Source organism: Falco rusticolus, chromosome Z (genome assembly GCF_015220075.1).
Source record: "Falco rusticolus isolate bFalRus1 chromosome Z, bFalRus1.pri, whole genome shotgun sequence".
NCBI lineage: Eukaryota > Metazoa > Chordata > Aves > Falconiformes > Falconidae > Falco > Falco rusticolus.
Window position 1 is genome coordinate 59,973,125 of NC_051210.1, and position 26,508 is coordinate 59,999,632.

Consider the following 26,508-nt stretch of genomic DNA (forward strand, 5'->3'; position numbering starts at 1 on the left):
CTTTCACTGAATTAAAAAAAAAAAAGGGGGGGGGAGCAAAAAGCTACAGTTTTATACATATCAATGGATTGCTGATGCTTGCTGTCTTCAGCATTTGCTGACTGCTTGCATGGTGAATATTAATTCATTTTGATTTGATTCTACCTCCTGATTTTGCTGTTGCTGCAACTTTACAGAGGTTTTATGTGTGAAAACTTGAAATACCCTGGTGAGTTGAGAAGTCACTTAAAGGAGTGTAATGTATGGAAAAAAACCAGCCAAAACAAGCTTTCAACATAGTTGTTTCTATTCCACAAGAAGATGCAGTAGCTTCTGTTACAGGCTGCAGAAGCCCTTCTTGTCGCTATGGGCTTTGTTTCTTTAAATTGTAGTGCTCTTGAACCAGCCTTGGAGTCCAGAGTCTTCTCTTCAACCCAAACTGGAGCCATGTTTTCAGCATTACCTTAAAAGTCTGTGAAAGAAAATAAACATTTGTTGTTATTGTTCCTTTTGCTTCTTTATGGTTGTGTTGAAAGCTGATAATGTTGACTTGATTTTTTTTCTTGTGCTATATGTTAGAAGTTCAGAGCTTGCTTGTATTGAGGACTGGGTTAATAAATTTACAATATCTTAAATGATTAAATAAAACCTGTGTTAATTGGAATGTGACACTTACTCAGAACACAAACAACAAAACCACTTACAGCTTCACCACATTTTTTATGTGTGATGATTTTTGCCGTTACTCTTTAGTGATTTTTGTGGAAAAGCACCTGGATACAGTAGAGCAGAGGACCAGGAGAATTAGGTCATTAACTGTGCTTGTGGATAACACAGTACTATACCGATGTACCTGCCTGATGATGTAAAATAGCAAAAGCATTCCTTTTTTCTCCTTCCTAGCCAACGGATGTGCTTTGACTGCTTTTTTGGTTACTTCCCGCTGCAGGCCATCAGCAGACAGGTTGCAATGTGCCCAAGTTATATCTGTGTGTGAAAAACACTGGGTAGAGAAAGTGAGTTGAGTGTGGCAGTTTTCCTGAGTTGTAGGCAATGTCTTTTGTTATGCCTCATGTGGCATGTACTGTCTGCTGCAACAGAAGGTGCAAAAAATGGAAATGAAGCTCTGAAGTGGGAATGCAAGAGGTGAAGCTGAGACAGCTGTGGTGCAAGTTTCATGCCACAGACAGCCATGGTGAGAGACTCAAATCAGCCTGAGTGGAACCCAGCAGTACAGTTGGGTTCTCCTGAGCCATACCCAGACTGAGGCAAAGCATGGTGATAATCTCCTCCCTGCCGTTTCCAGAGTTGAAGCAACTCTACCCATGGTGACAGTGGTGGGAAAACAAACTGAGGATAATCTGTGGTAGCCTGACCTGAACGTGGCTTTCTGTGAGCAGTCAGGCTCTGCCACTGGAGACTGACGTGCCTTCGTTTTGTGCCACCAGCCCACATGGCAGACCTGGTCTCACATTAGAAAGAGCAAGGAAATTTTGCCAGAATGGTGTCCTCGACATCCAGTTTTGCTTGTTTGAGGGCTTCACAGGGACACTGCTATTAAAATGCCACCTAGTCTGGTGTGGTTTTGTTTACCAGTAAATAGCTCAAAGCTTTAACGGCTGGATTTTCACTTGTGGTTGTTCCAGGGGAAGAATAAATGACATTAACTTTTCATTGCCTAACAACAGGGGATGTCATTTGTCTTCCTGAGTTAGCTGACTAAGAAGGAAACTAATCCTGGGGTTTTTTTGAAGGTCTTTGGGAATCTCTTCTGGGAGAGCACCTTTCTACTGAATAAACTGTTTCTGTTCTTCCTAATAACTGGAATTTAAAAATAAGTTAATATACAAATTCTAATAAAGTCAAATCTAGAAGCTTCCTCGCTAACAGCTGCCATCATCTTTTCTGAGGCTGTTAGCATCTCTTCAGTATGCTCCCTTATTTGTTACCAGTTTGAGGACATTACTTTCAAGTGCTGATGCCCTGTACCTTGGGAGCTGCAGCTCTGCTCTGTGTAATTTGAGTGCCCTCTGCTGTCTACAATAAAAAATCCACAGCAACTAAGGAGCACAAAATGTCTCTAGTCCTAGTTTTACATTTTGCTTATGCTAGTTGTGGACCTACTTCTAACAAGTCTTTCCGTCAAACACTCTTCGATATTGAACGTACCTTTTGTTGCTCCCTTATGTGTGTGTTTGATTACAGGTTGTACTTTGTTTTAGGTGGGTATCTTCTGGTTTGATCACCCTCCATCTTGTGGATGTTTTTCTATGAACGACAGAGGGGGTGGGAAAAGACATATCTTTAAAACTTTTTCTATTTCTTTCTTGTGTTTCATATTTATTCTTGTCTTTGAGCCATATGCAGCATGATGGCATGTTGATATTTTCGGTACTCTTATAAATATTACCTGGCAGCTAGTGTTGATGTTGGAGAGGCAGCAATGTGGGATGTGGTTCCCAAACTGGCAACCACAAGGCCAGTGAAATGGATCACAGCTGTTCTGTAAAATATCATGAGGTAGTGAAGTGAATGGCGCCTTCAGGCTAGGGGTGATGCTGTGGGCATGTGCTATTTCGGGAGAAGTGCCAAAGGCTGTCTGTGGACCTCCGGTCTAGAAATGTGGTGCTACTTACACGTCCCTGCTCATCTGGCTTATGTTAGGGTGACTTGCCTAAGTGTAAATGAAGGAAAGTGCTGCTGCCACTTCTTTGTGTCCAAAACACAACTGCAGGACCATTTGTTGGGTTGGAGTTATGCAGCTTTCCTGATATTGTGATCTGGACTCTTGCAGGGGACTCTCAGCCTCCGAGGGAGCGGAACCTGCCCAGCAAAAGGAAGGACCTTAGCGCAGGGGTGCTCAAACTGTTTAACCAGGGGGCCGGCGCGCGGATGCAGTGGCAGGCAGTCATCTGCGGCTGCTTGGTTTCCCCCCCCAACCCCCGGAGGGGGGTGGGGGTGGGTTCTGTAAATACCGGGGGCCGGATTGAGGACCCTGGGGGGCCGTATCCGGCCCGCGGGCCATAGTTTGAGGACCCCTGTCTTAGGGCATCAGCTACAGGCTATAAAGGAAGATTGCAAATGTTACTTAAATTACAGAGATAGCTGAAGACCCACTGGGGTCAGAAATACCTACAGAGACTGTTCCTTCTGTAAGCCAGCTCTGAAGAGAAGACATGCAGACACTGCATGTAGCATTGCCTTTGACTGAGAAGTCTGTGCACATAGTCAGAGTCTGGATGTTACTGAAGCATGACCGTGTGCTGGGTTCATTTTTTTCTTTGCAGTGTCGTTACAACCCTTGCTTCCCTGGAGTGCGATGTGTGAACACTGCTCCAGGTTTCCGATGTGAGACCTGTCCCCCAGGATATACAGGACAAACTGTGCAAGGGATAGGACTCAGCTACGCCAAGAGCAATAAGCAGGTGAGTGTCAGCATTCCTGCAGCAACTATTGTTGCAAGGTGCTGGTTTATATCAATGCCTCTGTATCACATTTTGTTTATACTTCAGTCATTCCATAATTGACTTGTGCAGTTAGGCAGAGATCAGAGTGTTTCAGTTAGAAGATCTGAGTTGTTTGCTTGGTTTTAATGGAAATATTAATCATCTAATACTCAGGACTGGTATAGAGACAAGTGTCATTATCTTTGTAGGTATCTCTGATCAGTTTTAAAGGAGGCTCCACTGACGTCTGTAAACTGGCTTTGAACTAGGAAGGGTATGATAGAAAAGGCCTATTTTACTGTCATTTTTGCATTTTCCTGTAGCACCCTACAATGGGAATATAATTCTTGTCTGAATTCTTGTGGGTGAACCAGAACTCATCCTAAAGTTGAAAATTTTTGTATCACAGTGTCTCTTCAGGGTTTATATGTGTCTGGAGATGCATCGGAAAGTTAGCCCATGAGTATGTCTGTGCCATTCTGAGAGTGGTTTCAGGAGAGGCTGTGGCTCTTTTCTGGACTTAAACTTCAGTGGCTTTTCTTCAGACTTGGAGCTGAAATTGACATTGTTTTTATTACATGTCGATTTTTTTTATTGCTAGGTCTGCTTAGATATTGATGAATGTCAGAATGGTGGACTTGGACTCTGCGTTCCGAATTCCCATTGCATAAACACTTTGGTAAGCACCTTTTCATATCTGGCTTTAAAAAATTGGTTGCTTTAAAATTCCAAGTGGCTAAGATTAGTTTTATGTCTCTGATTGAAGAGCTGAATAGTACAATTTATTTGTTGGCTTCATCTAAACCAAAGAATCTTTTCCTCTTTCCTGACTAACAATTAAAAAATCAATACTTCCTTTGGCATTAACATGCCCATCTCAGTTGTATCCTTATCACTTTCCCTGAGGAATAGCAGGAACTCTTCTCTTCACACCAGCCAGTTATGTGTGTTTATGAGTATGTTATTGTAAGGAACCTCCTTTGAAAGATAAATCTTTGCTTCTCCCCACCTCTTCCCACCTGGTAACTGCTGCAGCAAGCTGATCCCCTGGGTGCTCTTTTTATAGGAGTAACATCTTTGCTTTGTTAGGGTATTTATACAGTACCAGACATCCCTCTAAATAAGTACAGAGAGGAGGAGAGCTGCAATTGGTACAACACTTTTCATACCCATAGATATTAAATCCAGGAGAACACTGTATCAGAAGTAGAAATGGTTTGAAAGATGTTAGGATCCAATAGAAGGAGTGTACAACCATTGTAATGCTATGAAGCAAATTGGATCTTTTACTTAGAAACAGTAAATCATGGAATCATTTATGCTGGAAAAAACACTTAAGATTGTGTCCAACCGTTAGTACTGCCAAGTCCACCACTAAACCATGTCCAAAAGTGCCACATCTACACATCTTTTAAATATCTCCAGGAATGGTGATGCAACCTCTTCCCCGGGCAGCCTCTTCCAATGCCTGACAACACTTTCAGTGAATAAACTTTTCCTAATATCCAATCTAACCTTCCCCTGGCACAACTTGAGGCTATTTCCTCTCATCTTGCCACTTATTACTTGGGAGAAATGACCAACAGTCACCTTGTCGCAACCTCTTTTCAGTGAGTTGTAGAGAGTGACAAGATGTACCCTGAGCCTCCGCCTCTCTAGGCTAAACCCCAGTTCCCTCAGCTGCTCCTCACAAGCCTTGTGCTCCAGACCCTTCCCCAGCCCCGTTGCCCTTCCCTGGACACGCTGCAGCCCCTCTACGTCCCTCCTGCAGTGAGGGGCCCAAACCTGAACACAGGGTTCGAGGTGCAGCCTCACCAGTGCCCAGTGCAGGGGGACAGTCCCTTCCCTTGCCCTGCTGGCCACACTGCTCCTGACACAAGCCAGGGTGCTGCTGGCCTCCTTGGCCACCTGGGCACACTGCTGGCTCATGCCCAGCCGGCTGCCGACCAGCACCCCCAGGCCCTTTCCCACCAGGCCCTTTCCAGCCGCTCTGCCCCAGCCTGTAGCGCTGTGTGGGGCTGGTGTGACCCAGGTGCAGGACCCGGCACGGAGCCTTCTTGAACCTCATCCAGCTGGCCTCGGCCCATCGGTCCGGCATGTCCAGACCCCTCTGCAGAGCCTCCTGCCCTCCCGCAGATCAGCACTGCTGCCCAGCTTGGTGCCATCTGCAAGCTTACTGAGGGTGCACTCGATCCCCTCGTCCAGAGCACCGATAAAGATACTGAACAGAGCTGGCCCCAGTAGTGAGCCCTGGGGAACACCACTGGTGACCGGCCGCCAGCTGGATGTAACTGCATTCCCCATCACTCTTTGGGCACGGCCATCCAGCCAGCTTGTAACCCAGAGCAGAGTACATCCATCCAGGCCATGAGCAGCCAGTTTCCCCAGGAGAATGCTGTGGGAGCTGGTGTCAAAGGCTTTACTAATACCCAGGTAGACAACAACCACAGCCTTTCCCTCATCCACTAAGTAGATCATCTTGTCACACAAGGAGTCCAGGTTGGTCAAGCAGAACCTACCTTTCATAAACCTGTGCTGGCTGGGCCTGATCACCCAGTTGTCCTGTATGTGCCACTTACACCACTACTGTTCTGTAGCTGGCTGCACAGAGCAGGCTTTATCCATAGCAAGAGAACATTTAAAAGTATCCTACAGGTGTAAATACAGTCCTTTTTGCAGCTAGGTGTTGTTGAGGTTATTAGTAGTGTTCCAAATGGTGTGCTTTCCTCACAAATAACCTTGTTTTTCTAGGACTGCTTTCACTGTTCAATATGCGTCTCTCTTTTTTCTTTTTTCTTTTTTTTTTTACATATCTAGAACATTTCTGTCACATGTTGTATCTTATGGCATGACTAGGTCTCTTCAGAGGCCCATCAGGCCCTGTTTGCAGAAGGCAGCAAGTGGCCTGCCACATGTCAGAGCAGCACTGGGTTTTTAGTCCTGTCTCCCTTTAGAAACAGTTTGATCTGGACATGCAGCCTTAAAGGCTATTTTAATGCATACCAGCGCTTGATACAGGACAGAATATACTAAGAAATTCAGCAGACTCCAGAAGTTATTACCCGGCACGTCAATCAGGAGAAAGTGTGTTGGCTGGTATGTTTTATATAGGCTATATCATTTGCATGGACACTAATTATTCTACTCTTCAGTCATCTGCATATCTTCATTTTCAGCCTGAAAGTATGCAGACAGCACAGAGTTAAAGTCTGGAATGAAGCTAGGAACAGAGGACAAAAATAACACTCATCTGGGTAGTAAATATATCTCTCCATTGTGGTGGATTAGGACAATCCTGACAGTTCCTCCAGCAGGCTTTGTACAGGAAGAGTAAAGTTGTGTGAAGTGCCTCAGTTTCACAAAGGGTGCACAAGTTTGTAGGAGATTTGGCTGTTTTAATTCATTGACATATCAAAAATAATTATTCTCTATAAGGAAAAAACAGTGTTTTCAATTAACTTTTTTGTCATAGGTCACAAATCTACAAGTATGTGAGACAGAGACAAAAGCCGCATTTAGATGTCTAAAGACGACCCTTTCTTATCAGCATTTATTCATTTATACCTCATGTAGTGATTGTCCCAGCACACACTGAGATTCCTTAGCATAGCTCCTTCAGGTTTGTTTACAAAAGAGTGACACAAATATAAAACATATATGTATGCATCTAGGTAAACCACTGCAAAAGGTTACATGGATGTTCTTATTGCAGTGTAAATGAGGATGACTACATCTTCAACTCCTGAATTCTTTTCTGAAGAACAACATTTAACTCAAATTGGCTTAAAAACATTCCAGTTAAAAAAAATAAAATGAGGCAAAGACATACTGAATTTTCTTGTCTCTATTTGATTAAAAGTTATGCCCAGCTGAGTTTAGATAAACTGATGGGGCTGCTTTACCCTAAAATAAGAGCATCCAATCTGATTAAGCAGGTGCTGCTTAGAATTTCACACAAAGTCTTGGCCACCTGGAAGCAGCTCAGAGTAATGCTGGCAGGGACAAGACATCATGAAGAAGCTTTTGCTGCTGCATGACTTTTCTATGGCTTAACAAAAGGCTGATCTAAACAGGCAAGAGTTGAGTTTGTTTTCCAGCATGCATTGTGGGAGCCAAACCTGAATTTCACATAGAAAATAAAGTTTGTTCACAGTGCAAGAGACCTCAGTGGATGAAAAACTACACTTGCACAACATAAGCAGTGTGATATGAACCTTGCTCACAGGCTTGCTTTAAAAGAAAAGTAAGTCATGTTAAAGGCTGGCTAGTAACTTTTTGTTCTTACAGGGGTCTTACCACTGTGGCCAGTGCAAACCAGGATACACAGGAGACCAAGCCAGGGGATGCCAGGCAGAGAAGAGCTGCAGAAGTCGAGCCCTCAATCCATGCAGTGTCCATGCCCGTTGTATTGAGGAGAGGAGAGGAGAGGTGACATGTATTGTGAGTTCATAAATTCATGCATTTTTACAGTGAAAAATCGCCTTTTTTTAGTCTGAACTGACAAAGCCTTTGGGATCATTTTATACAGTTGAATGACCCAGAACAGCCACAGACATAACCAGTCTGAGTCTGTCTTGCAGTTGTTTTCTTCTTGCAGGATGTCTGTAAGGCAGTTGTACTCGTGTGCCATATTTGCTGTGTCTGTGTGATTTAGGTCTTTTGGGAATGGCTTTTGTAGACTTTCTGTAGTCTCCTCAGAAAGGGCTGTCAAGTGTCACTCCACAGAAGACATCACAAGGACAAATTCCTCTCCTGGTCCTCAGCTACACAGCTGTGAGTAGGGATCCTCCCTGCATACCCAACGTGCCTGTATTTGCGTGCTGACAGAGAGGGTATTTCTCCAAGTGAGAACACAGATTCTAGGCAGAAGTAGGCTGTACTGTGCTTTCCAGCTGCGGGAGCAGAGGAGCACCAAGTGGCATATGAACTTCCATTGTAAGAGTCTAACTGAAGTATGTTACTGTTTTTCCAGCTTGCAAATGGAAGCAAGAGACTAATCCTGTGTCCCAAATTTGGATGCTTTTGCTGGCGCCTCCTTTGGTCTCATTTTTAACTACAACTATTTCAAAGAAAAATCTAGGATATTTTAAGTCCACGCTGTAATGGAAAGATGCTTAGATACTTGTGTTGGTCAAGTCCTCATTTCAGTGGGAGGCCAGAATGTGACATGCAGGTCTATGCATGTATCTTCAGTTACAACACAAATTAGGCATAGGTTTGAAACAGTACCAATTTAATTGGCTAGGAGAAAGTTGTGTGCCAGATGCACTTGCTTTGCTGATGCAAACTAAGTAACTGTCAGCACAGTTTTCTCTTAAAACTTCCTCTAGCTGCAGATGTATTCTTGAGATACTGAAAAAAACATATTCATCCCATGTAACCATAGGCCCCATACTGAGATGCTAGGTGCATATTCTGCGTAGGTTGCCTTTTTTCTTTTTCTGCATCTGTGGGAGGGGAACCAAAATTGACTCCTGACCTTTGTAAGAGAAATCTATGGCTCCCACTGAAATCATTAGGTGTTGCAGGCACACATTCCATTTAACATCAAGTCTGAGCTCTTTCTAGCTGTGCCTAGATATAGAGAACTTGAAACAAAGATTTTCTTTCCACACAGAGATGCTGAAGTGTACCTTATTGTACTTCAGTATCTGTCCATGCCTTCTGTATATTAGTGTTTTCAAGATTGATATGAGGTTTCCCTCTTGAATATTGCAACAGTGACTCATTAACCTTTTGGTAGTACTACCATGTTGTTTTATTGATAGTGTGGCATTGGCTGGGCTGGTGATGGTTATATTTGTGGAAAAGATGTTGACATTGATGGCTACCCTAATGAAGAACTCTCATGTTCTGCTGAAAACTGCAGAAAGGTAAGAAATTCTTTCTTAATCCTATAATAATTAAGAGCATAAAGGGATGAAGAGTGGAAGAAACATGACTAGATATATTAATCTTTTTTCAAGTTGCTGAATTCCTTGGGATAAATTGTATTTAATTTGATTAATTAAAACAATAATATAAAGAGTCATTCAAATTTTGAAGGCATCCAGTTTACCCATAGAACACCAGATACATCCCATTTTTTTTGTCTAGGACAATTGTAGATTCGTCCCAAACTCTGGACAAGAAGATGCTGATGGTGATGGGATTGGAGATGCCTGTGACGACGATGCGGATGGAGATGGCATTCCCAATGAGCAGGTCAGATGTATAGGTCAGGGTGCTGGGATCTGTGCAAACATACGGATTTCATGTACTGCAATAGGCAGTGATTTTGAAATCTGGCTCACTACTCTTTGCCAAAGATTATCCCATTCCCGTCACTGTCAGCAACTCTCTAAATCCTGTCTTTTTCTTTTATGTAATGCTCAATATTATAAGACCTAAAAAAGCCAGGCTATCCCACCCAGCCTTAAATCTCACCAGTGTATGCTCCATTATTATATTTTAGCATTGAATTCTAGAGTTTTTTGTTTACAGAACTTGTGTCCTTCTGTCACGCTTTCCCATAGCATGGTCTTCAGGAATATTGCTTGCACTAGTGTCTTTCTTTTTAAAAAGCAGGTTGACCTGATGTCACATTCCATAAGGGATCCAAAACCCAGATAAATTAACAGTTGTCTTGTCAATAACTTGAAAAAACTTTGAATCATGTTCTCGAAGTGGAAGAGGTTTCCATGTGGGAACTCTATTGCAGAATATATCAGAGAATAAATTCAGATGGTAAAATCTCTTTTGTGTTCACCCTGTATTCTCACATGCCCACTGTTGTTCTGCATTAAGATCTGTCTGTGGTATTGCTTAATGCACTTCCAAGAAAACAAGAACACTCTATCCAGAGTACAAATGTCCATGTTGAGCTAGGGCAGACTGATAACCAGAGAAAGTCTGGTTTAGGCTGTTTTGCCACAGAGGCCAACCCTCAACCCTAAATTCCGGTAGCTCGAAACAGCTGAGTTTATTAATGTTCTGTAAGGAAAGACGTTAAATCCTCCTTCAACTGTAAATCTATGTTCAGGTTCAGCACCTTTGCAATCAATAACTTCTATGTCATTGCTAAGCTCTATTCTGCCTCTGCATGTGCAGGTGTGAGAGGAACTGGGTGTGCTAGGTGGGAGAGGGAAATTTACACCACTTCAAAATCAAGTTTTCTCCATGGGCCTCCTGATGGTCTTAGGGAGTCAACAACAGCTTGGCTGACAAAAACCCAAAAAGACCTGTCCCTTTTTGCATCAGAAAGACGTTTTTCCATGTTTCAGCTTTGGTTTGAGTCTCTACCAGAAGGGGGCAACAGCCTTTCACCAAGAGTATCTACAAGCCCTGTCAGGGTCTCTAAACTGCAGCTTTTGAGGGACCATGTAAGGAAGCCAGGGCGCCAGAACAGGTTACTTAACTTGGATGCGTACAAAATGAGAATCAGAACTCGAAGTTATAAATAAAACCTTATGATACTGGGTGTTTACGTTCAGGGTTCCCACAGTGGGGTTCAAAGCAGAGCTTTGAGAGAGCCAGTGAAATCTGATCCAGAGCTAATATTAATGTAAAATCATGTTTTGTGACATTGCTCCCAGTAATAATTCTTCGTGAAAGTAGAAATAAATAAATATCAGAGTTAAAAAGTAGAAATTATGGATTTGGAGCCCAGTTCTTGTCTGATTTGGATATGTGTCTCTTGCAGGATAACTGTGTGTTGGCTCCCAATGTTAACCAGAGAAATGGTGACCAAGATATCTTTGGAGATGCTTGTGACAACTGCCGCAATGTCCTGAATAATGACCAGAGGGACACAGATGGTGATGGGAAAGGAGATGCTTGTGATGATGACATGGATGGAGATGGTTGGTAATTCTTCCCTTCCAGCTTCTCTGATGTTCTTGAAACTTGCCCAGAACATGCCATGTGTTAGATTTCCTGTCGCCAGCTGCTAAATCTTTCTTCATTAAACCTGTGTTTGGAATCCTTTTCATTTAGATTATTATATATCTTTTTAGCCTCCATTGGAAGCATTGAACACTATAACAGATAAACCAGCCCACGTTTCATGTATAAGTTAAGGTCATTGGTCATTCAGTAATTCCTTAAAGGTATGAACATGGCCCAGAGTACCCAGCTGCTGTCTGTCCCAGATGCCCAAAAGCTACATAGTGTATTATTTTCATTGTTGTAGGAGGTGTGAAAGAAGTGAAAAAATAACAGCCCTTCAAATGTAATAACAAAGATGAAACATCCCATCCTGTAAGCTGTGATATAGGAACAGGATAGAATGAATTGTGTGTAATTAATGAAGTGTGTGTGATAGCATTGAAAGCTGTTCTTTAGCAAGATATTTCTAACTTCTAATAAATTAATGGATGCACACATAAGAAGGATTTGCTATGCAGGCTTATAATGTCATTGCAAGATTAAGTAGTTGCTGAAAAGGAATAAGGTCTTTACTGTTCTTGATGTTTATGTTGTCCAATATCAAATATGGGAATTGTTTTTAACTAATATCCACTTCTTGCTAGGTATTAAGAACCTTTTGGATAATTGTCAGAGGATCCCCAACCAAGACCAGGATGACAGGGATAATGATGGTGTTGGTGATGCCTGTGACAGCTGCCCTACAATCAGCAACCCAAACCAGGTTAGTAGGCAGAAGGAAAAAATACCCTGGTTTAGGGAGAGGGACTGCTGAGGTCCAAAAAGATGCAAGAGAATGAGGCAGCACATGCAGCCACAGTGTTTATCTTTTAGCAGTAATTATTCAGGGAAGTTTTATGGAGCTTCAGACTCCTGACATGGGAGAGTGGAGCTACCAGATATATTCTTTTAGCTTGGGATGCTATTAGCACCTCTGTCCTTCCATTATCTTCTGCTGTCATGCTCTGAAATGTCAGCATGCTCCAGTCCCATGGAGTCCAAAGCCGGACTCTACACAGTGGTGTGTGTTAGTTACACTTGGTATATTTTTTAATTAGGACAAAATCCTGGAGTCCTTATTTAGCAAAACTGTCGCTGCTCCTAGGTGAGAAGTCAGTGAGACTTTTCATATGTTTTGAATTCCAATTAGGCCACATGTGAGTAATAAAAAATGCTGGAAACTTTAGAGAAACATGGTAGATTTTTAAAGCTGCTTAAGAAATCAACCTTGGTTAGAGATGAGGGATACTTATTCACAGTAGTAGAGGAATCTTGCTTGGACTACTCATCTTGCTTGAACTATCACAAATCAAACAAAGAATTTTTTTTGTAAACCAAATGTTTTTCCATGCTTTTATTTTAATTGTATTTAATGTGGTTGTGTTTTGGTTTAGTACTGCCATGTTAATAGATGTTCTCAGCAGCTGATACTGGAACTTTCTCTGTTTCCTTTTTGCAGTCAGACATTGACAATGACCTTGTTGGAGATTCCTGTGATACCAATCAGGACAGGTATGCTGTGTTGTGGCTTTTAAGAGCAGCAGGGAAGTAAAAGAGGCTAGTCTTGAGCTGAAGCACGCTACTGATTCCTGGAGAGCTGTAATCACTCAGACTAGCCTGGATTTAATTCCAATACCTGTTCAAAGAGATGTTATTTCAGAAACCTTGTTGGTTTACTTCCCTGTAGCAGTAGTTACGGAGCCCTTCACCTGTAGCCCCATGTTCACACAGGCTTCCTGTGGAAATGACATTTAGAGTAGTTCTCTGGTTGTAAAACCCAGGGCACTGCTCAGAGCTTCTTATGAGGTAACATATTTTTTCTTTTCTTTATCTTTCTTTCATCTTTCCTTTGGTTATTTTTTTTCCCTTTCTTTTTTCTTTTCTTTTTTTTTATCTAGCAGAAATTTCACAGCTAAGGGCTGCATGCTTTTCCTTAAGAACCTAGTGTTTCAGAAACAGAATTTTATTATCAAGTGCAAAACATTTGCATATAACCCCCTTTGCTTTAGCACAGCAGGAGTGGCAGGGCTGCTTTATGGCTTTTACATGTCCTGAGCGTTCAGGGGAGCATGTCCCATGACAAGCTGCTAACGCCTGGCTGGAAGCAGCTTCTGCATAACCAGCTTTGGGGGTAGCAAGTCCTCCCCTGTGCTCTTAACTTAAAGCAAGAGGAAAGGGAAGTGATAAATCCTGTGCCTGTGCTGGCACAACATTTCACCAGCCACAGATGGCTTCAGGGTCTCACTGCAAGGCCATTGGTGGGTGCTGTTGTCTGGGAAGAGAAGCCCAGAGCCCACTGGGGAGCCCACTTCCCCACCTCTGCAGGGAGCATTCCCAGTCTTGGGTCAGTAGCTGCCAAGGCCCCCAGCTGGGAGCTGTTTTACTCTTAAGAAGATATGGTCTGGTTTTTTCCTGTTTTAAAAAAGGATATAATTTTCTTTTTTTTCCTTAAACCTAACTAATGTGTTTGAAGCATTTCCTGGTAGAAATGCTGTAGCTCTGCCTGAGGTTAACCTTGCTATACATATATGTGCATGGTCATCGTTGCTTTTTGACTCAAGAATGTGCAAACACTAGTTGCTCTGACCTAAAATTAAAGCACTTTTCATGAGCAGGGAGAGATAGGTGAGAATATGTATAGCTATAAGCTGCAGCACTGCCTTAATTTGGCTGCATGTCACTTCTGCCCTGCCTGTGCTAGGCAAAAAGCTGCTGAGGCGGAACATGCCTGGTTATCGCCAGAAACACACACCTGACATCAGGCCATGTTTTTTGCACAGATGCACGGTACTGTTGGCTTGGGGAAACAATGCAGCCACCCCATAACTTCCGAAACCCTTTTCTGTAGTCTGTGTCCTTGTTTCTTGTGACTCTTCACTGCAACCAGCTGATGCAGTCATGGACTGGGTGGGTGCTTGGGAGCTACAGACTTTCTCTGTTTCTTACTGTGCAGCTCCCCTGCAGGAGTGAAATGTAACAAAACCCGCTATGCAGGAGGGTGAAAGCAGTGCCTGTTTTTAAACAAGACTGATGGCAGGTTTCATGCAGAGTCTCCCATAAATTTTCACTCACATTCACACATGAACATTCATGAGCACCAAGACACTTTTGGGCAACATGTGTGACAAGGGACCTCAGCTGTTGAGCTCTTGCTATCTCAGGGGTGCCTTTTGATTGATGACACTGCACTTGTTGGGTGTGCCTTACCACAGTCTTTAGGAGTGGATGTTGTTTGAGATCTTGGGCTCTGGTATTTTTTCCCACTCCATGTCACGCATCTTTTTCTTTTCCTTACCTGAGTATTTTTATAGCTCCAGGCTTAGTCTTCATCTTCCTGCCACCATATCATACAGTCTCTGTTTGTTCCTTGTCTCCTCGCTGTTCAGCTACCTGAGTGACACCAGGTCGTGGTGCCCCACTGGTCTATTTCCAGCTCTGGGCATGCTTCCATGCATTTCCCACTCAGGTACCCGTGCTGTCCCCCATGCAGAGGCAGGAGCTGATGTTGGCATGACATTTCTTTTTGTCTCTGTGCTCATAGTGACGGTGATGGGCACCAGGACAGCACAGACAATTGCCCCACCATCATTAACAGCTCCCAGCTGGACACGGATAAGGATGGGTTGGGTGACGAGTGTGATGAGGACGATGATAACGATGGCATTCCTGACCTCTTGCCCCCAGGCCCTGACAACTGCAGGCTGGTCCCCAACCCAGGGCAGGAAGATGATAATGGTAAGATGGGCCTTCAGGAGCCATTTCGGTGCTCAGGCAATACATCCTTTCTCAGGCATTACATGTGCACCAGAATCCGACAGTCACCTCATGTGCCTATGCTCATGCCAGGAGGAACCCGCAACCTGCAGGGGTCCTTTGGCCAAGACAGAGGTCCCCTCCCCAGGCACTACAGCCGTCTGACCTGAGACTCCACCTGCTTCTCAGACACACTGATCAAGTGGCTTATACAGATGTGGCTGCTTGCTGCACCATAAACCTGCTTTCACTTCTCTGATGCATTCAGGTGATGGAGTCGGGGATATCTGCGAGTCTGATTTTGACCAGGATACAGTGATTGATCGGATCGATGTGTGCCCTGAGAATGCAGAGATCACCTTGACAGACTTCAGAGCCTATCAAACAGTGGTGCTGGACCCAGAGGGGGATGCTCAAATTGATCCCAATTGGGTGGTTCTGAACCAGGTAAAAATGCATCTGGTCTTTCTTACCTGTCTGAGAAAATGCATTTAAAAACTACAGCAAAACTGTCTTTGTAATTGCTGGACCTCTGGCAAACAAGTGAAAAGTAAAAGCTGCAGGTTGGTTGACTATTCTGCAGGAGTTATAATGAAGGAACTTGCTTTTAGCATGTGATAGCTTGGGGCTTGGTGCTCCTAATAATCTAAAATTAACTACAGGATGGTCAGCTTGTTCTGGGTGGATTTCGCCACTGCCAAGAAGGCAAACAGGAGACTTTTGTGTCACCCTATTGAAATATTTCTGTAGCAAGGTTTCATGAATCTTTCCCTGAATTTGAAAGTCTGACCTGCTCTATAGCAGAACATTTACTCCTATATGGAGTCCAATCACTGTTACTTACACTAACAAATTTTAGCCTTCAGGAGGCTAATGTGTTCTGAGTCACAAGGAATGTGCAATTTATTCCCATTGCCAAAGTCTCTGCCAAGCCCACTGAGATGTATACACCTTTCTTAACCCAGTCCTGGCAGTCTGTTTAATCCCAAACTCCATGATCAAACAGTATAAGCTAAGCCTAGGAAAAGCTCTCTAGCCCCTCACCCCCCTCCAGACCTCACCCTCTTTCCATCTTCCCGTCCCATCTCCAATTCTAGACAGGTTCAGTGATTTTGAGAAGACTGGGGTAGGGAGAGAAAATCCACTTATGCAGTGGGAAAAGAAAGATCCTTCCTGACTCAGGGAACACAGCAGCTGAAACATTGGTATTTGATTGTAGTTCAGAGCTAGAAGTCTTACAGACATGTTGTGAGCACATGGAGGAGACAGATGGACAGGGTGTTAGAGGGAGGCCAGAAGAGACTGCTAGGATTAGCCAGCCCAGCTCATCACACATGCTAACCACCCTGTTTTTACTCGTACAGGGCATGGAAATTGTGCAGACTATGAACAGTGATCCTGGCCTTGCTGTTGGTATGTACCCTTTTCTGAGATTCAAATTTTACAGCAGAAAACTTACAGGATATGAACTCGTTTTCTGAAGACTTTTTTTTTAACTTGTGTGTGTCCTCAGGTTACACAGCTTTTAATGGCGTTGACTTTGAGGGCACTTTTCATGTGAACACAGTGACAGATGATGACTACGCTGGCTTTATTTTTGGTTATCAAGACAGCTCAAGCTTTTACGTGGTAATGTGGAAACAGACTGAACAGACGTACTGGCAAGCAACTCCCTTCAGAGCTGTTGCAGAGCCCGGCATTCAGCTAAAGGTACCGCTCTTGGCTCCTAGCTGGGGACACAGTGGTCACCACAGCCTGGCTGTGCCATCTTGCTATGTGTTGGCTATGCCACCCTGCCATCCAGCTGCTGTGGGCTAAGCCATCATGCCATCCATTGGCCAAGCCATCACAGTGTGTGTCAGCTGTGCTGCCCAATTGCTGTTCTCTCCCTGCAACAGGTGTCAAAACTGATAAGTCAGGCATCTGCCACACAGCCCTTTTAATAGCACCATCTTTTAAGGAACTTCATCTCGAGTCTTGTCTCTGCTCATCAGCTGGAGCGTTTAGTCTCCACTCTCATTGTGGCTCTGACTGAAACTGGTCAAATTACCTCCTCCTCCTTGGCCCAGGTACTCAGTTGCTTTTCCACACAAGCAGTGGCAGCAGTTATACAAGAGAAGTAGGGGCTTATGAGCAGGATGGAGGGTGCTTCTGCAGACCTGCTGCCCATGGCAAAATGACTTAGAGCTCTGGAAGTGATATTCTCTGTGGTCAGCATTGAAAAACTGTATTTCTGCAGGCTGTGAAATCCAAGACCGGCCCTGGTGAGCACCTCCGCAACTCCCTCTGGCATACAGGGGACACCATTGACCAGGTCAGGCTGCTTTGGAAGGACCCCCGCAATGTAGGGTGGAAAGACAAAGTCTCCTACCGCTGGTTCTTGCAGCACAGACCCCAAATTGGTTATATCAGGTAAGAGAGGAAAGGATAGATGAGGTGCGTACAGATAGATGTCTGCCTAAACTGTTGCTTCTCGACATGTAAATCAGACAATGAATCTGAGAATTTATAATATGTCTGGGCTTTGCACTGATGAAACCTCATAACAGGTTAGACTTTTCAAATTCAGCCTGCAAATCTTTTCATAGGAAGTTTTGTACCATCTGGCTGTGGTTACTGTGCCCTACTCTAATAAGCCCTTTTCTGGCATTAATACCTTGTTTTGCAAGCTGCTACTGGCCACTGATCTGAAAAAGGTCTTTTAGAATATTTGTGTTGGAATTGTGATAGTTCATTTACATATTCTGGGATAACAGAATTAATAAAGGTTGTCCACTTAAAGGTAAGATCAGTAATTGTCTTGACATGATAGGTTTGAGATTACATAGTGTATATTCAGAAAGTTTGTCGAAGCCATGTAGTGCATGTTATGTATTCTTACTTTGTTGTTTGAAAAGGAAGAAAAAAAGTGATTTAAAAAAATTTCACCAGGCAGATGGAAATGTTTCATTCTGCAACATCCAAATCAGCAGGAATTATACTTGTAGATCAAGGTTGATGTTAAAATGCAGAAAATAAACTGCTCCGGCATCATCAGCTCAGGGTTTATAACCTTGTAATAGAACAGAAATACAGGTAAGTCAGTTGTTTCCGAAATACCACCACCCTGTGGTTGAGATGCAGTAACTTGATGGTATAATTATTCCACTTTTTTGGTGCAGAGTATCATCTTCAGAGGTAGTCGGAGTGAGCATGTTTGACTTCATGCTATACTGGATTAAGAACATTTACACTGTCAGTTTTTGTGTCCCAGCCACAGGGCAGTAATGACTGGATCTTAGGTGGCAACTTCTGTTTAGGCCAAGCTGTTTGTGAAGCTGCTTCGTGAGCAAGCATCTGCCTGTGGTTGCAGTCTCTCAAGCCAGCCTAATTAATGCCCCCTGCAACTGGGAAAGGTAGCAAAATTAATGTCACTAAATCCTTCAAAACCGAAAGGAAACCAGGCCTAAAGCGAACTTTTGCCAGCTCTCTGTCCCCATCTCACTGTGGTCTGTTCAGGCCAGGTGCTACAGACCTATGTGTCTAGCAGAGGTTTTCTGAGGCTTCAAGGAAGCCTAGGAAAAAGTCACTTAGAGCCAGCCTCTCCCACGGAAATCTGGAAGACAACAAGTGCTATTCATTGTACAGATACTTTTGAACTGCCTCAGCAAATCAGGAAATAAACTCAGGAACATAACAGGAATTGGGTTTGGGTTTTTTTCTCATTTTATGAAAACACACAGGGACTTTCTTTCTCTTTACCACGTGCTGTTTTCTTACATGTCAGACCAGCGGTGTCTTATCCAAAACAGGGCTTTCCAGGTTCATCATCCTCTGAGTCATTTACCCAGTACCTCAGAGGCTGAGGACTTGGTGTAGACAGTGCTGCAACAGCCCAGCTGGCTCCAGCATGGTCCTGCTCAAGCCCTCAGTACAGTGCACACGCTGGGGAGCTGGCAGGGTGCAGCTGTTCCCAGAGCGATTTGGGAATTTGCCGATGAGTTTTCTAACAAGAAGATGCCAGATCATCAAAACTGTTCCTGGAATTAAACATATTCATATTTTTAAAGAACTCTCAGTCAAGTTTAAGGTTCCAAACAGTTTGTTTGAAACTTTGCCTGTTTAAAAAATAAAAAAAAAAAAAAGGTTTAGGTTCAGACTGTGTAAGACCATATCCATTTGGCCTTCTTCAGCCGATCTAGTCTGGTTCTCCCTTTCTCCTACAACTATCAACTGTGGAAACTTTCAAGAGTTAAAGCTCTTAGTCTGACTGACTACTGGAAAACACACTCCAAGCTTTTGTAGGATGTGTCAAAAACCAACCACCACCAAAACACCCTCCCTGCCCAGCTCTTGCCAGTGTGCAGCATTGCTCCAGTTGCCAGCCTACAGAGGAGCTATGTTAACTGCTTTTTCTCCCCTGGGCTAGGTGGGAGAGGATAGCATGTCTAAGACTAAAGTCACCACGGGTAACGAAATTGCTTTGGTGAATGTTGCAGCCTTGGAAAAGACCTAACAGAGCTTCTGTTTGCTTTCATGAAGGGCAAGATTTTATGAAGGCTCTGAACTAGTGGCAGACTCTGGTGTAACTATAGACACCACGATGCGTGGAGGACGGCTTGGAGTTTTCTGCTTTTCTCAGGAAAACATTATTTGGTCCAACCTGAAATATCGCTGCAATGGTAATGTTGCTGTTATGTCATTTTAGCTAACAACTAGCAAGTGACCAAGAAGAACTGGTAGTGTGGCTGTTGGATTAAGCCATTATGCACCCTTTTCTTTGCTTTTCATTTACACACTATTCACAGCTGTAAAATGCCTCCCCTGACACTGCAGCCAGACGGGAACTAACACCTCACAACTGCTCCTCCCAGAGCAGTCACTGTGCTGCAGAGACTGTGCCAGTGAAGTAGTATAGCTGTCATCAGAGAATTAGAAACATTATTTACAACTAACCACGCACATGCACATGTACATGCACAATATACTGAGGCCATCATGTATACAGGATACCTTAAGCTCTGAGTAAAAAGTGAAATAAATCTGGAGAGCCAGGGGCATTGGTGTCAGTCAGGTACTTGCTGGTTGCTCCTGTCTGTGGGAGGACAAGATCATAAGATGCCTTTTATCCCTCAGAGGAATCCTTCTCAGACTGTGGGAGCATGCTGGCTCACTCTTCTTGGGGCAAGACCCTTGCAGCTTAGCCCTGATCTCCCACTACATGGAGTAACTCAAACCTTGGTCACCCAAGCAGAAGCTGATCATGTCTGGGTGTTTCTGCCCTGGCAGCAGTTCCACTGTTGAAGTGGGGTTGGAGAAGCTGCCCCCCTCTTCTCAGCATCAAACCCTACCTGACCGAGGCAGCCTTAGGAAAATAAGTTGCCAGCCAAGTTGCAACAGTTTCCTTACTTGCTTTCTGTGGATCCAAGAAGCCCAGATCAGGTCGGCAGCGGACACAGCTGCTGCATGGCCAGACCCTGGCTCTGTGGCTTGTTCTGTTGACGGACTCTGGTTCTTGGGCACTTGGTACACCTAGGCTGGCATAAACAGGGGAAGTTCTAGACAGTGGTGCTTACAATTAAAAATCGTTTGCTAGGAGTCTTGAACAGTATGTGGTTTCCCAGAAAACATGTTTCAAAGCTGCCACTGAAGTTGTAGGTACTTTCCTGGCAGTGAGCAGGCAATGGCTTTGCTGCAGGTGCTGCAGTAAGTCAGTGAAACGCACTCAAAGAAGCCTCTGGAGTCCCAAAGCATTCCTGCATTTCAGTCAAGTTCCTACACTTTCAAAAAAAGCTTAAAAATAATCTTCAAGCCTCAGGAAGAGGGGTGATCAAAAAAAAGCAACGGACTTACTCCTTCTTTTCTATATACTGTATTTATACAGTTACTTCTTTTTTTCAGTTTGGTTACCTGTCCTGTCTCAGGGTGGAAATAATCAGAGCAAAGTTGAGGTCGTGCAGTTGAGCTTCCTTGCTGTGGCTCCATCTTTGGCTGCAGCTTTAGCTCTATGGTTAGCTCTGTGGCTCTCCAGGTAATACGTTCTGGGATCTGGCAAAGTCACACTGCAAACTCAACACTTCAAACAGAATTGTAGTTACTCTTAGGCACTGACCTGTCTCCAACTCCCTTCATCAATTTTAAAGTTTTTCTACCAGCTGCTGTTGGTCCCTGTTGATGTTTCCATACCTATTTGTGGCATGGAAAGCGATTGCAGGGAAGTTGAATTAGGGTACATGAGAAACAGAGATGCTGATGCCACAAACGTGTCTGGGGTGCAGAACAAGGTAACCACTTTTTCTGCCTTTCTGGTCAGCGTTTATTAATAAAAAGAGGAGTAGGATCCAAAAAGTTTTCAGGTGGAAATGTAATTCAAAGATTGATAGCATTCCATTATGGGCTGGCATTGTAGCACTCGTCCTGTTAGCTTCTCTATGCTTTTCAGTGGTGCACAGCTAAAACTGAAAACACTCCCTGTTAGTTCTTAATGTGTAAACAGAAGAGAAGGCACATTACCTAAAAAAAAGGAGTAGGTGGGTAATTCATTAATTTATGTGCTCCTTGATTTTGTTAGAAGAGACTAAACTTTTGCATATTTTCTTGTTTTCAGACACTATCCCAGAGGACTTCCAAGAATTTCAAGCTCAGCAGTTTGGCGTTGGTGATATTTAAGAAGGAAAAGCAAACTAACGTTGCTATTGCAAACAATAAAACAGTGTATTTTAAATCCTTATATGATTGTTGTTATCAGACTGCACACCGCAGCTTGTTCTTATTGATGTGACAATACCAGGCCCATTTTTGTATAAAAATGAAAATTAAAAGGAGACAAAATAGACTGGGGCTTCACTTGTTTTCAAATTTGCCCTAAAATCTAGGGTGCAGCATGTAATGGAGTGACACTTCCTTAAAACATTGTCAGGAAAAGTTTGAATCTATTCCCATTTTGGATTCAGTATTAAACAGGATGGGGAAGAAAGCGCAATTTTGTTTATCTGGAATGTGTCAGGAACAACATGTTTCAAGGCATGAAGTGGTTGGAAGCTGTCTGGTCAAGTCAAGAGCTTCTTTCTACATTTCCAAACCTGCCAGGAAAAAGTTGTATCTCCTTTAGAGCAGTTTAACTCATTTGGAGACTGTTACCTTTGGCAGACCCCTGCCAAGAGCCCTGCTAGATCTCCCTGCCCTCCCAACCCCAGAAAACTATGAGTAACACTACCACATCCTGTAAAAGCAAAAAAAGCTGACTGCAGGGCGTTGTAGTCACATCTTGTGACCTGCATGTGACTAAAACCAAAAGACATATGGAGATAAATGTAGAATCACCAACAGAGAGAAAATAATCTTAACTTTCACAGAGAGAAAATAATACTAACTTTCACATATACAAAGCCAGGCTTTGACCTGTGGTCCCCACTTAGAGCCAAGCTCCCTCAGCAGGTACTGCAATCTTATGAAAATAAATCACCAAGTTAGAAGCTCAAAACACTGCATTAAGCATTAGTAATTAAGCCTTAGTAAACATTAAGAAAGGTCTAGAACACAGAAAGCCAAAAAAAAATAAAATTGTATTACAATGCACTCTGTAATTTGAAGTATAGAAAGGTGTTGGATACCATGTGCATTTCTACAGCATTCTTTTTCAAAATGGAGCTATGAAAGGAAGGGAGGACAGACTACAAGGACAGTTGAAGAGAAGGATATTGCAGCCTATAGGAGAATTACTTTAAAAAGGACAATTGGAAACAGTACTTCAGCCTGGGGCGAGCGCGAGGGAGGAAATACACAGAGGGGGAATACAGTGCGGGTTTTAAAAATCAGAAGTAGCCCTGAGAAAATGAACAGCCATGGCTCTTTCCCAGCACAATACAGGGGAAATGCTGAGTGAAATTATCAGGTGGGAGTATCAAAATAAAAAAAAGTGGTTTCCTGTTCTCAGTACAATAAAAATGGTATACGTTGCTATCAAAGGCTTGGGCTACAGGAAGAGTTTTCACTGCAGGCCTGTGCACCATTGCTCAGGCTTCTGGGAGCAGCACAGCCCTGGGAACTGTCTCACGAGGGATCCCAGAGTTCTACAGCGAAGGGCATGATGCTGGAGTGTTTCTCTGGCATGGTGCTTCATCATGAAAGATCCTCCAGTGCCCGTGCTTTCCCCTTAGCTTCACCAAATCCAACTTCACTCGCTGGGTCTTCAACAGAGGATTGAAAGGCTAGCTACTTTGGAGCAACACAGTGGGTATTGTCAAATTACGCTTAAAAGATGAGAAAAAACATCTTTTTCTAGCTGAACATAGGCTGTAGCTGCAGTATTGTTTATTCATGAATGAGAACACAGATCATAAAGCAGATATACGTCTTCCTTATGTATTTGTGTTTCACTGGGTGGAGCCCCTTCTCCCCTTCCCCAGGCCCATATCCTCTGTGAATGGTTTGGGCACAACCTGGGCAGAAGGCAGGTACTTGTACCACACACACCCCCATCCCCACCATGGGTGCCCTGCAGCTGGGGCCCACAGTACATGCATTTTGCAGAGGTGGTCCCCTCATGGTGGATGCAACAGGCCTGGCCCACCCTGACCTGCCTGCAGCATGTCCGGGTCAGGGCACCACAGCACACATCAGCTCCATCAGGAAGCATGATGGCAGCTGGCCTCCGAGTCCCTGCTGGTCTTCCACCCACCCCCACCCTCCACCCCCACCCCCGAGCCCTCCCACCTGCGCTGGGGGCTCTTCTCTTGCTGCAGTGGCTGGGAGGGAGCACCCTGGCCATTTGCCACACCAGCCTACCACCCCTGAGCTTGCCAATTTCCAGGCTCTCTTCCAGCCTACACCACGGCCATTGGCCACTGGAGGCTGGGAGATGAGACACCTGGCTCTCGTGCTGTCAGAGGTGAAGCTGGAGCTTCCAACCTGGACAAGAATCATACTGGCCTGCTCAGCTGGTAGCCACAGAAACCAGCCACAGCTCAGCCAGCTGGAACTTTTCCTTTGTTTCAGAAGGTGCTGTCGAGACCTTACAACAGGACACTGGCACTCACTATGCCTGTTGTGTCGACACACCAGTTGCTGAGTAGCCTGCAAGTTCAGGAACAGCAAAGTCCAGCAACAGCAAAGTCCAGCTGTAACCTCCTGCCCCTCACACTCCTGTCACAGACCACGCAGTCCCTGCGTACAAGTTTAAACAAGCTCCTCTTGCACCACCGCTGTTGTGCAAAGCAGACGTAGCTCCTGGCAAGTACAGATGCTGGACTCCCACACTCTTAAACCCAATGTGTTGTTTTCTCTGGCCCCCACAGCCTGTGCAGTGGGGCTGCACTCAGCTGGAGCAGCAGCTGCAGCTACTTGGGAGTTCAGAGCCCTGGGGCTCCTGCACCAGGGTCTAAGGTCTCACCAAAGGTTAACTCTTTGCTGTGTGCTGCAAACACCACAACAAACACGCTTGAAATGCTTATGTTCCCTGAAGACCATCTCCTGGCTGGAAACGCCAGGAAGGAACATCCTGCCAAGATGCTGCAGGGTGGGCTGAAGGCAGGGTGGGCTGAAGGCAGGGGTGGGCAGGCCACTGGGAGGCCGCTGCGCAAATGTGGCTGGTCAGCTCTTGCAGACCTTGCACCACTTGGGAACTGCTTTAGCCTCGCACCTCAGTCAAAACATACAGCCCCCCAGCTACGCACACCAGAGCTGCAGAGAACTGCAGCTGCCGTCCAACCCTTAGCAACTTGGTCAGCAGTTTCTCATAACCACAAGGAACCCACGTGCGGGAAAATTGCTTGGAGGGGGGAAATTACAGAAAACTGGGACCTAATAGAAGCTGTAGTATTACAACTTTTTAGAGGAAAACGCAGTTGCCACTTTTGGACAGCACAGCCTGCTATCCTGGGGGAGCAGTGGAGGTGGAGCAGAGTAGGGACACCGTGGCCAGGCTCTGCTGTGCTCCCTGCAGGACTGGGAACTTGGTGGTACCACACAGCTGGTAAGCTGCACAACGGCTGTCAAACGGAAAATATATAAGATGATGCCTGTTGTTGGGCCAACAACTGTGGTGAAACTATTCTCCTTAGATGAACCTTGCTCATTGTAATCTTGCTATAATACTAACACACATCTCCACCCCAAAGTTACCCACCTCCAAGGCACAGCCACCCCTCACCGAGCATGCGCTTTCTATTTCTTATCAACTATGTCTTTAAATGAGAGTGAGAGAAGTTTACACCAATCAATAACGAAAGAATGTACGACTGGAGTCACTCAAGCTCCACCGGAGAGTGAAGTATGAAATGTGAATGAATGAGGGGAGGACATGGAAGACTCCATTGTAACTTCCGGGATCAGTTGACAGGCTGAACCTGCCTTTTCCCCCACAGGGACACCTATTGGGTTAGAACTTTTACTTATGCATGCTAAATAACTAACTCATTCTAGTTGTCATTGGTATAGTTTGGCTGTGTATCAATTCAAGCTTGTTTTTGCAAACAGTCCCTATTACTGGCAATCACAAATCTTGTCATGACTTTATAACAAAGAGTGTCATTCCATAAACTGTTAATGGGCATCAGCAGTTGCCGGCAGCAGGTAACACATTTAAACAAGGAGGGAAGACCAGTCGAGGGGTCCCCCTGATGTTGGTGTGTTTCCCTGAACAAGGCAGTCGAGTCGCCCTCCAGTCCAGCAGGGCTGTTCAAGTGAGGGGTCCCTGTAATGGGATGCTGACAGACTGGTTGGGCACAAGGGTCTTGGCTTTCCTGCGGCACTAAGACAGATGAAACACCTGGGGTCGAGAGGATTTTCACACACACACGCACACACCAGCCCCCCTTTCACGTGACACCATGCCCTGGTGTGGGTCTGGTCAGCTCCACGGCACGGGTACAGCCAGTACCAGCTGGCAGTGCTGAAATGGGACTCTACAACTGCCTTAATATGGATGGCAAGAAGCAAGGGACCCATGGAGAGGCAGAACTTTCCCTTGTGCGGACCTAGCTGTCAAGTTCAGCAGCAGTCCATCCTACCATAAGGGCAAATGAGAAAAAAACCAAACAAACCAAAAAACAAAACCAAAAAAACAAAAACAGAGTTCCTTGCTTCAAACAACTGCACAGGCTCCAGTGCTATACTTGGCCTGGAAAATACTGTGTTTGCACCAGGAGAAGTATCCGACGTATCTGAGAGCTGGATTGTATAGAGCAGACACCACGAAGAAATCTGTGCAACCTGCCAGCTTCCAAGATCATGCTCTGAAGGGATACAAAAATAACATGGACAGCAAGGCCATGTAATATTCTATAGGCCAACAATTTTTTTGTTAAACATCCAAATACAGTGGACAAAAAAGATCAACCTATTTATTTTACTAGCTCAGTAACTGCTTAGATTGTGTATTTATATATTTTTAAAGTTTCTCCTGGAACGAATTGAGTTTTCAACTTTAATTTATCACAACAATTCA

The 26,508-nt window shown here is 44.3% G+C and overlaps 1 protein-coding gene across 1 annotated transcript in view; it reads left to right on the forward strand.

Annotated features, from left to right (window-relative positions):
• The window catches only part of THBS4 (thrombospondin 4), a 45,627-nt gene extending 23,730 nt beyond the window's left edge, over nucleotides 1-21,897 (forward strand). Inside the window, exons 8-22 of the mRNA XM_037373475.1 lie at nucleotides 3,267-3,404; nucleotides 4,027-4,104; nucleotides 7,713-7,865; nucleotides 9,194-9,298; nucleotides 9,522-9,629; nucleotides 11,107-11,266; nucleotides 11,936-12,054; nucleotides 12,790-12,842; nucleotides 14,872-15,065; nucleotides 15,352-15,530; nucleotides 16,448-16,496; nucleotides 16,597-16,793; nucleotides 17,323-17,495; nucleotides 19,605-19,744; nucleotides 21,670-21,897. Of these exons, the coding sequence (XP_037229372.1) occupies nucleotides 3,267-3,404; nucleotides 4,027-4,104; nucleotides 7,713-7,865; nucleotides 9,194-9,298; nucleotides 9,522-9,629; nucleotides 11,107-11,266; nucleotides 11,936-12,054; nucleotides 12,790-12,842; nucleotides 14,872-15,065; nucleotides 15,352-15,530; nucleotides 16,448-16,496; nucleotides 16,597-16,793; nucleotides 17,323-17,495; nucleotides 19,605-19,744; nucleotides 21,670-21,731 (1,908 nt within the window). The 3' untranslated portion in view covers nucleotides 21,732-21,897. The remainder of the gene's footprint in view (nucleotides 1-3,266; nucleotides 3,405-4,026; nucleotides 4,105-7,712; nucleotides 7,866-9,193; nucleotides 9,299-9,521; nucleotides 9,630-11,106; nucleotides 11,267-11,935; nucleotides 12,055-12,789; nucleotides 12,843-14,871; nucleotides 15,066-15,351; nucleotides 15,531-16,447; nucleotides 16,497-16,596; nucleotides 16,794-17,322; nucleotides 17,496-19,604; nucleotides 19,745-21,669) is intronic.
• Nucleotides 21,898-26,508: the final 4,611 nt, after the last annotated feature.